Source organism: Mytilus edulis, chromosome 5, assembly GCF_963676685.1.
Source record: "Mytilus edulis chromosome 5, xbMytEdul2.2, whole genome shotgun sequence".
Taxonomy (NCBI): Eukaryota; Metazoa; Mollusca; class Bivalvia; order Mytilida; family Mytilidae; genus Mytilus; species Mytilus edulis.
Window position 1 is genome coordinate 89,128,074 of NC_092348.1, and position 14,148 is coordinate 89,142,221.

Here is a 14,148-nt window from a genome sequence, read left to right on the forward strand (position 1 = left end):
AGGGTTTACCCCAATTTCACGGTCCACTGAACATAGAAAATGATAGTGCGAGTGGGGCATTCGTGTACTGGGGACATATTCTTGTTATATGTATAAAGATCATACTCACAAAGAGTAAGAAGATAAAATCCATCTTTCTCATTACAGTAATTCTTTAATATTTACATTCTTCAAATTTTCTAAGATGAGATGTTCTTATAAAGAACAACTGGAATCAGACTATGTGTGTCACTCAGTACTGTTTTGGTGGAAGGATGCAAAATAGTTTATTTGGCTTCCTAGAACCCTTCCAAAAACACAGTCACTAAATCTTGTATTTTGATAAGTGGTTAGTTAAACCATGAATGAATGAAACTACATCATATGAGATCAATTAAATAATTTATTTTCTGATAAGGTACATGTCATGTAAACATAATATATTTAAAATATTGCAAAAGTTCAAAAGTTTAAAATCTGTTGTCTTTGCTGGTAAATTGTATTCTAAAATGAACCTACAAAATAAAAAGGATCTGTCAAAGAAAAGAAATGGTGAAAAGGTAAGCTGTTGATATCTATAATTGCTTACATGAAAATAAAAATGAGATGTCTGTAAAGTCACAAAAGTCACAAGCAAACTATTCAAATTAAAATATTGAAGTTCGGTTAATAAAATTTGTTGAATATTCTTTACTCTTCAATTTTCCACATGATAAGTATCTGTTTTTATGAATAGAAATAATCTTTTTTACTTAAGGAATGACTGTAATATTTTTTCTGTCTATGAAGAAATAACATTAAAAATGTGGTGCACACTGAATAACCCACGTAGCCGGTTATTTTAAAGTGCACCACATTTTTTGTTATTTCGAATAGACAGAAAAAAAATTACAGTCATTTCTTATAATTTAATTATAAATTCTATTTTGAACTGGAGTAAACCATGAAAAAACGTTGATGACATCAAGGTCACATGACTAAATTATGTCTATGAGCTGATAAACAAAACAATGTCAGCCAATCAGAAGACATGTAACATCCAAAAATTAAAATATTTGTAAATGATTATGCTCGGTGTTATAACACATCCAGATGTATCTTTTTTTTAAGTTATTCACTTTTTATGCCCCACCTACGATAGTAGAGGGGCATTATGTTTTCTGGTCTGTGCTTCCGTTCGTGCGTTCGTTCGTTTGTCCGTCTGTTCGTTCGTCTGTGCGTCCGTTCAGGTTAAAGTTTTTGGTCAAGGTAGTTTTTGATGAAGCTGAAGTACAATCAACTTGAAACTTAGTACACTTGTTGCTTATAATATGATCTTTCTAACTTTAAAGCCAAATTAGACTTTTGACCCCAATTTCACGGTCCACTGAACATAGAAAATGAAAGGGGGAGTTTCAGGTTAAAGTTTTAGGTCAAGGTAGTTTTTGATGAAGCTGAAGTCCAATCAACTTGTAACTTAATACACTTGTTGCTTATGATATGATCTTTCTAATTTTAAAGCCAAATTAGACTTTTGACCCCAATTTCATGGTTCACTAAACATAGAAAATGAAAGTGGGAGTTTCAGGTTAAAGTTTTTGGTCAAGGTAGTTTTTGATGAAATTGAAGTCCAATCAACTCGAAACTTAGTACATATGTTCCCTATAGTATAATCTTTCTAATTTGAATGCCAAATTAGATTATTACCCAATTTTTACAGTCCATGGAACATGGAAAAGGATAGTGCGAGTGGGGCATCCATGTACTTTGGACACATTCTTGTTTTATCCTTTTTTTAAATTTATTTGTTGTTTGGTGTTTCTTTTGCTTTTTATAGGGAGAGGTATTTTTTAGTTGACTATTTATTCAATTACATGTATACTTAAAGCATTTTCAATCTGGTGTTAACTGCCAATCTTTAAGTGATATAGGATGAGGTACTGACCTGAAAAGATAAAACTTATTTCAATATCTTTACCAACTAATGGTAAATACTAACTTATTTAAAACAATATTATCAGAGGAAATTAGGATTTCTTAAAAGATTGTATTCCTCAGTTTCCAACATATTTGAAAGGTTTAAAAAAAATGATATCATAAAGATAGAAGGTTTACCCTTAACAGTGCTTGTACAAAATCAGGAATGAATTACTGTGGATTAATTAGCATTCATTGGATAACAATTTTTGTGGATTTCTTGGGTACAGGGGAACTAGAAATTTAAATGTTCAATGAATCACAAAATTTCTACAGACTTTGTCAAAACCATGAAACAAAGTACCCACGAATATGAAAGTTTTCCTCAAACCATGAAAATTGGTACCCACGAAAATAAATGAATCCACAGAAGGGATCTTTAACTCCTCTTATTTGGCCCTCATATTCCATATCTCTATATTCTCTATTAACTTACACTTTTTTTACCTTTATACATCAAATCATTTAAAAAACTATGTTTAGTGTGCTATTGTAATGCTATTTTCACTATAAAGTTGCAGGGGGCATGTAGTGTTGCCCATTTCTGTTCTGAAATCAAACAGTTGGTGTCACAAACTGTCACTCAGATAATTAGTTTTCCAGTTTTTTTCAACATGCTTGAAGATATTTATTTGATAATTGGTGTATAGTTTTATCATGACAAATCAAATTTTGTCCCTGTCTGATGTTTTTGTACAGTGTTATGGTCCTTGGTCTTTGAAAATTTACTCAAATATACTCAATTTTTCAAACTTTTTTCTTCATGCTTGATGACATTGACCTGATATTTGTTTTAAAGTTAAGACCATGACAAGTTATAGATCAAGCTAGCATTTTGTTCGAGTACAATGACTTTTTTTTTTTTAAACATATTTATTTATAGTGGATTGGGAAACAAGTTTTGCAACTAATATTAATCCCTTTCCACTTTGCGGGTGCGAGCGCTGCCTTGTAGCAGCATTAGCCTGCTCTTTTTCAAAATCTACAAGGGTGTCTTTTACGTGCAAGAGATATGGCTCTTTCTTAACACAATGAGTTTTTAACAGGTAGTGGACTACAGAATACTTGTTTCGTAAATCATTTACAAAATCCAGTAGTCTAAGAATAGATATACTTACTTCGGTGTATGAGGTATTGGTATTGATGCTGACTGAGGTGTCCCAGGCACTGTACCTGAATTAAATTGAGTAATTATTGTTTCCTACAGTTGCAGAATTGTACTCACTGTGGAAACTATGATATTTAAATAAGGGATAAGTTTTTGAGACAATTATTTGGCTTATTTGTAGACAAATGTTCAAAAAGAAATACCGGTAATTACAATCCCAAAACATTTTGTTTGAATACTTAAAAATAGTACAGTGTTACATAATGACATTAAAACATTTTTTGTGCAAGACCAAATGTTTGGAAAGCCTTAAAAGTTAAATGTTTTATAGCATAAAAAAACAAAGCAGTCAAATACTTCTAAGGTCAACTTTGCTGAAGGGAGTCCAAGAAGAAATTACTTTTATAAGCCAATTATCACAAGAAATCTATAAGTAAGTGTAAATGTGATTCTCTGTGTTTGACAAATAACACTAACAGTAAGTACTTACCTATTTTCCCTCCTGATGGAGGTGTACGAACAGATAATCTTCCTGGAGCTATTGAGCTATGACTGGAACTCTAAAATAAATGTCATCTTCTTTAAGATCAGTCTATATGAAACTGCTGTAAGGGTGACTTATCAATGAAATAAATCTATTGAATTTTTTGGTGATTTGATTGACTCTTAGAATTTAAACCCTGTTAAACTTTAATTGACATTTGTGGTTTCTGGTGGTAAAATGATAAGTCACAGAATTTTTTTTCTTTTCTCCACTTTAATTAAAAGGAGAAGTAAAACTTTGGGTCATATTCGTCCCTGTCATTCATAGATAATAACATAAATTGTATGACAGCATATAATCTTATTAATAAGCTTAAACCCAAACTTCAATGTTTAATTTAAGTGCAGACATTCAATATTTGAATCTGAAAATCAGACAGTTTGAAATACATTGGAATTTAGAAACTAAAAGTATGGTCTCTTATAATTGGTCATTGCTGTCATGTAAAAGTAATGGGCTTGGTGAGAGTTGTCTGATTGGAAATCATACCACATTTTTATTTTATGCTATGGTTCAAAGGTCCGACCCCTGCTCCAAAATCAAAGCATTTATTTCTTATCAAGCATTCTTTTTTATTCAAAACTATTGGAACATCTCGGTGGTCTTGTGGTAGCATGGTTGCAATAAGTACATAATTGGTCATGATTTAGATTCCCATCTTGTCTAATCAAAGACTTCAAATTTGGTATTATAGTGCTGCTTTTTTACCAAGCACAAGCATGAGAAGAAGGGCAAAGACTGGTCAACCCAGAAGCAAATTAATGTTTCTAGGTGGGTTAAATTTTTAACTGTTTGTGTGCCTCTGAGTCTCTGTCAGACTCAATAAGTCAGTGTAAATTTCTTAATAGACCTGTTATATTTGCCACTGAACAATACAACAACTATCCACCAATCAAAACTGTAGACACATATGATATATATATTACTTACTTGTTGATGGAAGTACCCACCAATCAAAACTGTAGACACATATGATATATATTACTTACTTGTTGATGGAAGTACCCACTAATCAAAACTGTAGACACATATGATATATATTACTTACTTGTTGATTGAAGTACCCACCAATCAAAACTGTAGACACATATGATATATATTACTTACTTGTTGATGGAAGTACCCACCAATCAAAACTGTAGACACATATGATATATATTACTTACTTGTTGATGGAAGTACCCACCAATCAAAACTGTAGACACATATGATATATTTTACTTACTTGTTGATGGAAGTACACACCAATCAAAACTGTAGACACATATGATATATATTACTTACTTGTTGATGGAAGTACCCACCAATCAAAACTGTAGACACATATGATATATATTACTTACTTGTTGATTGAAGTACCCACCAATCAAAACTGTAGACACATATGATATATATTACTTACTTGTTGATGGAAGTACCCACCAATCAAAACTGTAGACACATATGATATATATTACTTACTTGTTGATGGAAGTACCCACCAATCAAAACTGTAGACACATATGATATATTTTACTTACTTGTTGATGGAAGTACACACCAATCAAAACTGTAGACACATATGATATATATTACTTACTTGTTGATGGAAGTACCCACCAATCAAAACTGTAAACACATATGATATATATTATGTACTTGTTGATGGAAGTACCCACCAATCAAAACTGTAGACACATATGATATATATTACTTACTTGTTGATGGAAGTACCCACCAATCAAAACTGTAGACACATATGATATATATTACTTACTTGTTGATGGAAGGCTGGTGAACCTGGAAATAAATAATGTATAGAAATAAGAATGAATAACTGTAAGATCCTGATTATAAGTAAAATTATAAAACAGGCTATTTGACAATAATGGTCTCACACACCAAAGCAAATGCATTAAGAGCATCAGTTGTTTATTATAGTGTAGGTATCACACTTTATTTTTGTTTTAGAGACAGAATGCTCATCCTGTATTTGTATTAGGCCAAAAAATTGTTTTACTTTGTGTAACCTTTCCTGTAGCTTTGCAATTTTCATGTGTATATATGTTCACAAAGATCACAGAGAAAATTCCATTACTCTGCCTTTCCTTTTGGTTATAAGTCATGATTCTTACATAAAAGAAAAAATAATGATCCTTATATTTAAAACACTTTAATGTAAAAACGAATTTTAAATTACATACCCCGTCTGCCACTAGGTGGTGTACATGATACTTTTCCTGAACTACTGGATGACTGGAACTAAAACATAAAATCCTGTCTTAGATATCAGCTCAAATTCAAAGATGTTTTCTATCTTAATTTACTCTATGAAAAAAAAATTGCCAGAAAGGACTCATTCCTTTTAAAAATAAGGTGACTACTCAAAATTTGATTAAACTTTTGAAAATATCCTTTTATGGTAAAATGAAATGATTCCAAGTAACAGCTTTTATGAAGTTAGAAGGATATTCCCATATACATTTGACTATGTTTCTGCAAGATTTGGGGTTAAGATTGCATGAAAACCAATCAAAACCTTATTGTTGCTGGCTTGATAGCTATAAATGAACAATAACATTGACACAATGAACAAATATCATATTATCTAGTTTTCACAAATTGCTATGGAAAAGATGTTTAAAGACTATAAATTTATGATTTACTTACAGACTGCATAAAGCCTGGTGAGCCTGCAATAAAAAAAAGTATCAAAGAAAAGAAAATGTATTCAATTGTTCTCTTTCAATTCATTCAAACATCTTGAAAAGCCTTAGGACTGTTCCATTAAAACAATCATGGTACCCAGGGAAAGTGCTGTCAAAATAGTTCAATCATCAAAAGAAGCAATCTTAGATTTTCTCTTACAGTTTCATTGTACAAAATCACCCACCCATATATTGAAATGTTAAAGTGCCTTCGATGGGATCACTTAAGGTTACCAACTAAATTACTATAAGCAACTTCAAAACTTAAAGTATTACATGTTCTATATGTTGAGAAACAGAATGAAAAATTACAATCTTGTCCCTTTAAGCGACATTTTACATGGTGGATTTACGGCTAGGGTCAGCAGTTAATTCACCAATTTTTCCTTCAAGTTTGTAACTCAATGTCAATAAGAAAATACAGTTTCAAAAACAATGTGATCTGGTAAATTACTAACCAACGATGGGAAACATCTAGATTCAGGTTATTTCATTATAGATTTTTCTTGATTCAAACTTCCACCTCTTAAGTTCAGCAGTTATTAGATGTTAGCTTTAAAAGCACTTGTAATACAATCTATTTTGATGAAATTAATTTTTTTTCAGATGAGTGTCATTTAAGAAAATGCAAATGGTACATACAATAGATCATTTTTTCCATCAGAAAAAAATAATCTTATTGAAGTCACATTACACTATTCAAGATTATATCAAAGCATATAATCATCTACAAATCATACCTCTAGAAACTGGGCTGTACTTTCCTGGAGTCATTTGCCTACAAAAAATACAGGCAAAGCAACATAAACACATTTAGTATCTTAATTGCATAAAAGAATCTGTTATCATAGAAAGGAACCTCAGTGGCCAAGTGGTCTTAGTAGTTCTGCTTCTGTAACCAGTTAGCCAGTCAACACTGAGGTTGTGAGTTTGAACCCCACCTATGGGGGTGTACTCAACTATAATCTTAATTGACTAGGAATGTCAGTTTTCCTATTGAAGGTTGGTGATTTTCTACAGGCACCCCGCTTCCTCCACCAATAAAAACTGGCCGCCACGAAATAGCCAAAAGTGGCACTTAATAGTTGCATTAAAACACCAACAATCAAAACAATGTTATCATAGAGCAATGAATAGATACCGGTACTTACAATCAAATACTTATTACATGTAAATCACTTACCTTCCATGTCCAGATAAACCCTGAAATTAAAAACAAGAGTTATTTCCCTTGATAAGAAAAAATCAATCAATCTCAGTAATAATTATGTTTCAACTTTAATTATTATTTGATATATCATAATTAATACACTCAAGTCCTTGTTTATTTATAATATATTGATAAGATTAAATAACTGTATGTGTACTCAATACTTTTATACATTTCCAAACATTTTTTGCAGAATGTATATGGCCAACATTTTATATGTAACCTATTCCTTGAATGCCAACAAAAATATTTCAATGGATGTTTATATAATAACAATAGGTGTTTTTATAAGTACTTACCTGATAAAAATAATTAGTGAACTTGACAAAATTGCAACATTTTATCACTTTTTGATTAGAAAAAATAGCAAAATTTTAGGGTTAAAACTATTATGAATTTAAAGAAATAAAATGAAAACATTTTATGACTTTTAATTGAAAAAAAAAAAATCAAAATTTTGGAATGGAAATGTTTATTAACATAAGAAACATTGGAAATATTAAAGACATTTAAGTTAAATACAATTATTTCAAACTAAAAAAAAGGTATTAGAGATTTATCAAATTTCATATAATTTCGCATAGTTTCATGTACATGTAAGTATATACATAAACTATATGAAGATTTCAACTAAACAGTTATTGTTTATTAAACTTTTAAAATCATCAGAAATAATTAAGTAAATTTTATAACTTCCAAACTGGCACTCTGCAAAGCTTGAAGAAAATCCAAAAAAATAGGGTAACAACATGAACAAGAATTCAGTCTAAGTGGCATGATTTTTTTATTAGTATTCACTGGATTTATACTATTTGTCCGTAACTGCGAGTACTCTCAGTTCTGTACTTAATGTCTTTTTTTTTTGTTCGTATAAAAAGTACACGGCCACGTCCACTCTGTGTAATATTTTTTTTTTCCCCACCCGATGAGTTAAAATTGAGAATGGAAATGGGGAATGTGTCAAAGAGACAACAACTCGACCAAAGAGCAAACAACATCCTTTTTCAACTGACGTGTATTTTTCGTTCTTTATATGCTATACTGTTACAACACTGTCACGGGTTAGGGGAAGGGTTGGGATCCCGCTAACATATTTATCCCTGCCACATTCTGTATGTATGTGCCTGTTCCGAAGTCGGAAACCTGTAATTTTCCCCTTACCAATATCTATTTATGAATCATGATCTACAAAAAAGGGTGCAGTATTATAACAAAGAAAAATATCCTGAATAAACTGAACATACTAAAACATAGTAATCAACACATCAAACAAAGTTACAAGAACTTCTATTAATACGGGAGGATATTACACAGCACACACATCTATAGAAATATTGTAGAAAAACTTCAAAGTCCAAAGAAGCAGTTGCAGAATTTGTGTTAATTGGAATTCCTGACAATATGACTATGTACATGTTGAGTTTGTGATGCAAGACTTTTCAAAGTTTCATTTTAAGAAAATCCATATTTGTTGAAGCATTTACAGCAAAAAAATATTTTCAACAACTTGTAAAACATGAATTAGATATTACCTGTTTAATTAGTATGTTTGTTTTCATATGCATGCAATTTTGTTGTGATAACTTCTTGCACCTATTCCTCGAACGCCAACATTATTTTACAGGTAAATAGTCGGTATATCAAAGGATGTTGGCATTCAAGGAATAAACCTGTATATGATGCTTGCCAAAAACCCTGGTTTTTATTTGTCATTTTTATGAATGCAAATTTTTGACAAATATATGATGCATATAAAATTTTTGCTCACCTTTTCAGTCATCAATCTCTTTAAGTATAAATTCTCCTCTTTTGTTTTTGATAATTCTCTGAAACAGATTTTTTCAAATACTTTTAAAATGTTTACAAATTCTGCAAAATTTAATAGTAATTTTTTCATGAATTGTAAGAGAAATATTAATGAAATCAATGGTCACAAAATGACAATTTTCATTTGTGGTATCAACACAGACACAGCTGTATCACTAAGAAAGCCTTGTAATATGTGAAAGGCTCAAAACGTTCAAGGCCTTCCATGAAAATCAGACACACAAATTATACAAATATTTTTATCAAGATTGATTTCTAGTAATGACACTTTTAAATTACAAAATTTTTCATAATAATAACCAACTTGACACTCATGTCTTATTTATGATTTATTTACAAGCTTATATAGATTTGATGAATCTTTGTTGTGGTATTTTTTTTTTACATTTCTGTGTTTTACAATTCATATCAAGTGGTTGTACACATGATGATCTCTTCTATTTTGTTGTGTGTTTTGTTCTTCTAAGCCACTTTGTCACATATTTTGTGACTGGTCCGTTATAATTTTCTTTTATAGTATGAATGAGGTATAAATAATGACATGATATAATACCTTTCCATATCTTGATATTGTGAAATAATCCTCTGTGCATTTTGTATAAATTTTTCCATTTTAGCTATCTGAAAAATCATAGGATAAACACATAAGAGCACAACTCAAGAAATCTTAATACAATTGTTAACAGAACCACCTTTATAAAAGAACCAGTAAACAAGAATTTCCAATATGAAGGGAAAGGTTGAGTAGGAAACAGGAGGCATGCAAAATTAAAAAGTTTTAACAAAACTCTCTATTTTCAAATAATTTTATCAAAATTTATTACGTGATAAATCATTGTCTTAAGGTCTCATTTAGATTACAGTCCCTACAAGAAAAAACAACCTTAACTTTGCAAAGTACATTACTACTAATGATAATAATTGCTTGTATTGTCCAAACTGACCTATAATTGTTAATTTTTGTGTCATTTGGTCTATAATGGAGAGGTGTCTCCTTGGCAATCATTATACCACTTTTCTTTATTATATTATATGACACTTTCTTTTAAGTCCAAACTTTCGGTACTATGATGTGTGACAAGTATGTACCTTATCTTTCAGGTGATTTACAAATCTTCTTCTGTGACTGTCTTGAAACTCCATCACCTATAATTATGCAGGAAAAGAAATGATACAGACTACTGATTTGCTACAAACTTTTTTAAAATACAATGATAAATATTTCATACATGTAAAGCTGAATCAAAGTTGTGGCTGTCTCATTGATGAAAGCACAGTACATGTCTATATTTTATCATTGATGTATTTAAAATGCTTTCAATGTAGAAAAAAAAGAAGTGTTTTCTGATATGCAAAACAAGAATGTGTCCAAAATACAAGGATGCCCCATTTGCACTATCATTTCCCTGGTTCAGTAGACCATGAAATTGGGCTGAAGACTCTAATTTGGCATTAAAATTAAAAAGATCATATCTTAGGAAACATGTATACTCAGTTTCAAGTTGATTCAACATTATCAAATACTACCTTGACCAAAAACATGAACCGGGACAGACGAAAGAATGGATGCACAAACTGAAAAACATAATGCCAATAAATGGGGCATAATTTTTTATTTTTTTCAATGGAAATAGTATTGATCATGATGAGAGAATACACAAATTATTTCTTCATGTTAAAAAATAATATACTACAATAGATACACAGAAGATCTGAAACAATGTGGTTGAAACCAAAAGTAAGGTTTTTCCTAATGATCAGTTGTTATTGTTGACTTTTTAAGTTTGATAGTCACTCACTGAATTAATTAGAAAAAGTTCGAAAAAGATCTGCATTCATAAATTTTTGTATTTTTTTTTTTTTTACTCTTGCTCTTATTAATTTATAACTATGAACATCCTCTTTTGTTTTGAGCAATAATCTACAGTAAAAGTTTTCCTTTGTTTAGGTTAATATGAATTTATTTTCTTTACCTGGTAAAACTTTTTGGAGTCTTTTTTGTGCATATCTGTTGGGCTTGTAAAAAACATTTCTACATCTGGTTTCATCTGAAATATAAAGTTATGTATGTTCCTTACGTGCTGACATTCTATGATTCTATAGATAAAAGAGATGTATTAAAAAAAAAAAATACATGTACTTGCAAAAATATTTAGTTACCGGGGTAATCTTTTCTTATGACAGTACCATGAAACATTCTATAATAACTCAACATTTCAACATCTGCAAGAAAAATTGAAAATAAATATTGATGTGTCAGATGAATGATAATATAACAGCTAAAGGGGAGAAAATTGATAATCAGAGCAATAAAGCGATGATCAAGTATATTCTGAGATTTTCAAACATATTATACCTATACTTACTCTGCCTGAGAGAGTGATCTTATCACACACACTTCCACACATAGAACATCTTTCATTGCATGCTGTAGGCAAATGAAATAAAAAAAAAAATCTATAACAGTAAATGTATTTAAAAAGTTGCCAATGCTTATTTTAGATGATTTGAAAGTTTCAAAATCACTTTCAGTCAAGTGACATGACAATAAGAATAATTCTTGATTCAACTGAATGGGCAACACCTTACTATTGTTAAATTCATATTTAATAAAATTGTAAAAGACATGCAATATGAGTTGTAAAAACCCTAGCCACAAATATTGTTGAAATCTAATTATCTTATTGAAAAATTGTTTTTTGTGAAAAGACAATATCTTCTGATTTATATATAAACATACCAACTCTTGAACATTTTTCACAGTATATGTGACCACAGTTTGTCAGACTAAAACCAATACCCTCACCAGGCTGTCGGAAACAGGTATTACAATGTAACCAATCTGTCATTACTGCATTTACTTTTATCTTATCCTACAAAGCAAATGAAATTTGGCAGTCATTTGTTTGGTGTCCTCAGATGTGTTGTTGAAAATGATAATAATTTATTTAACCCATTAACCCCAAATGACGCCTATATGCGTCATGGCGACAACCATTCTTTGATGGCCCGTATGACCCTCCATACCTTTTTTGAACTGCCCCACCTGAACTGTCATGCTAGCAGGGACTTCAACCAAGCAGTTCATGGTCCATAAACTCTTCTCAGACGTCTGTTTATGAAAATATGGCACGTTGAAAGCCGTTTAAGAGTTCAAAATCGGAAAAACGTGAAAAGTAGCCAAAATCAGGTGGGGGTGGGCATCTTTTGATGGCCACTTCTTAACTGGTAGTCATTGTAGGTATAAACTATTATCGTAAATGCATGCATAGGTGGTATAGGAACACAAAGAGGTATAATATGGCCAATAGGAATCTAGTCTGTAAAATCTAGGTCACCGTTTTGTCAAAAATCCGTAAAAACGGACATTTAGGCAGACCTGACTTGACGATAATAATTCGCCAGCAAGACACTTAAGTCCCATATACTCCCAGTTAGCATGCATGGACTGCTGTAACTATAGGGTAATACTTGAATGACAAAGAAACACAGTCTGGTTTAATAAATGTTCACCTCTCAAGGTCGTTTTAAAATCGGAAAATAGACAGGAAATGACCATTTTTCAGTGGGGGTGGGTTCAAACCCACGAGAAAATTTTCCACCTCCCACCCATGCCATCCACCCCCAAATTGCAATACATAGTTTAATAGATGAGCAGTAGTTACAGCATCAAGAGTCTGCTAATTTGCATATAATTTGCATATGATTGCAAATTTTCGGAAATGCCTGATTTTCCAGAAATCTCTTAGGGGCGAATGAGTTAAAAAACAAAATAACAAAAAAAAAAACCATGAAAATGATGCTATGACAATTTGAAACAAGAATGTGTCCCAAGTACATGGATGCCCAATCCGCACTATCATTTTCTATGTTCAGTGGACGGTGAAAATGGGATAAAATCTCTAATTTGGCATTAAAATTAAAAAGATCATATCATAGGGAACATGCAACTTTGTTTACTAAGTTTCAGGTTCATTGGACTTCAACTTTATCAAAAACTACCTCGACCAAAAACTTTAACCTGAACCGGGACAAACAGACGAACGAACAGATGCACAGACCAGAAAACATAATGCCCATAAATGGGGCATAAAAATAACATTCATAGATTACAAGTAAAATGACGAGAATGTTCATATAAGATTGTTATTGTTTATATAAACTTTGGAGTGTGTGAAACTAGAACCTCTTGCAATTGTGCATTCAACATTTTATGACGGGAACATTAATGTTGTCCAGTAATGGGGTACAAATAGCAATAATGTGTATCATATAGACCAATCTTAAGTTGTTATTCATAAATGAGTTACACCTGTTAACCAGTCGTCACCGTGTAAATGGAGTCATTGAACCATCTGTTCTTACTGTGACATAAATACATAATCATTGTGATCATATGTATGGGAACTTTCACAAATTTGAAAAAGGTCTGAGTATTTACGCAAGGATTTGTATAGTTAGTCTCACTATACAAATCCTTTGTCTGCGCCAAAAACTATTATTAAAAAATTACACTATTCTAATAATCATTGTTATCGATGAAATACATAACACTCAAACACATTGATTTAAAGGTGGCAGATCTTACACTGATAGTAATAATACTAAGTTGAAATGAATTGAGTCACATTCAACATGTCACTCTCATTCTTACTTGCTGTCAAAGTTCTGTTTCATTTATCTAAGTTTAGTTGAATTCTTATATGTTGAATAACTTTTCATGTAGAAATATCAGTATAATGGTATTTTGTGACCTCTGCAATTCATTATAATGATAAACCCTTAAACATATCTTGCAGTTTTTGTAGTCTGGGCGCTCTAAAACTTTTTGTCACGT

General features: G+C 31.1%; 1 protein-coding gene across 1 annotated transcript; it reads right to left on the reverse strand.

Annotated features, from left to right (window-relative positions):
- Positions 1-364: 364 nt before the first annotated feature.
- Positions 365-14,117, reverse strand: LOC139524749 (probable E3 SUMO-protein ligase RNF212). The gene is made up of 16 exons (XM_071319809.1): positions 14,098-14,117; positions 12,052-12,184; positions 11,678-11,739; positions 11,285-11,359; positions 10,401-10,457; positions 9,865-9,932; positions 9,253-9,310; positions 7,458-7,477; positions 7,015-7,052; positions 6,237-6,259; positions 5,771-5,828; positions 5,344-5,366; positions 3,534-3,603; positions 3,054-3,108; positions 1,841-1,903; positions 365-494 (listed from the first exon to the last, which is right to left on the reverse strand). The coding sequence occupies exons 2-15, from the start codon at positions 12,158-12,160 to the stop codon at positions 1,852-1,854; spliced, it is 768 nt and encodes a 255-aa protein (XP_071175910.1). The 5' UTR covers positions 12,161-12,184; positions 14,098-14,117; the 3' UTR covers positions 365-494; positions 1,841-1,851.
- Positions 14,118-14,148: the final 31 nt, after the last annotated feature.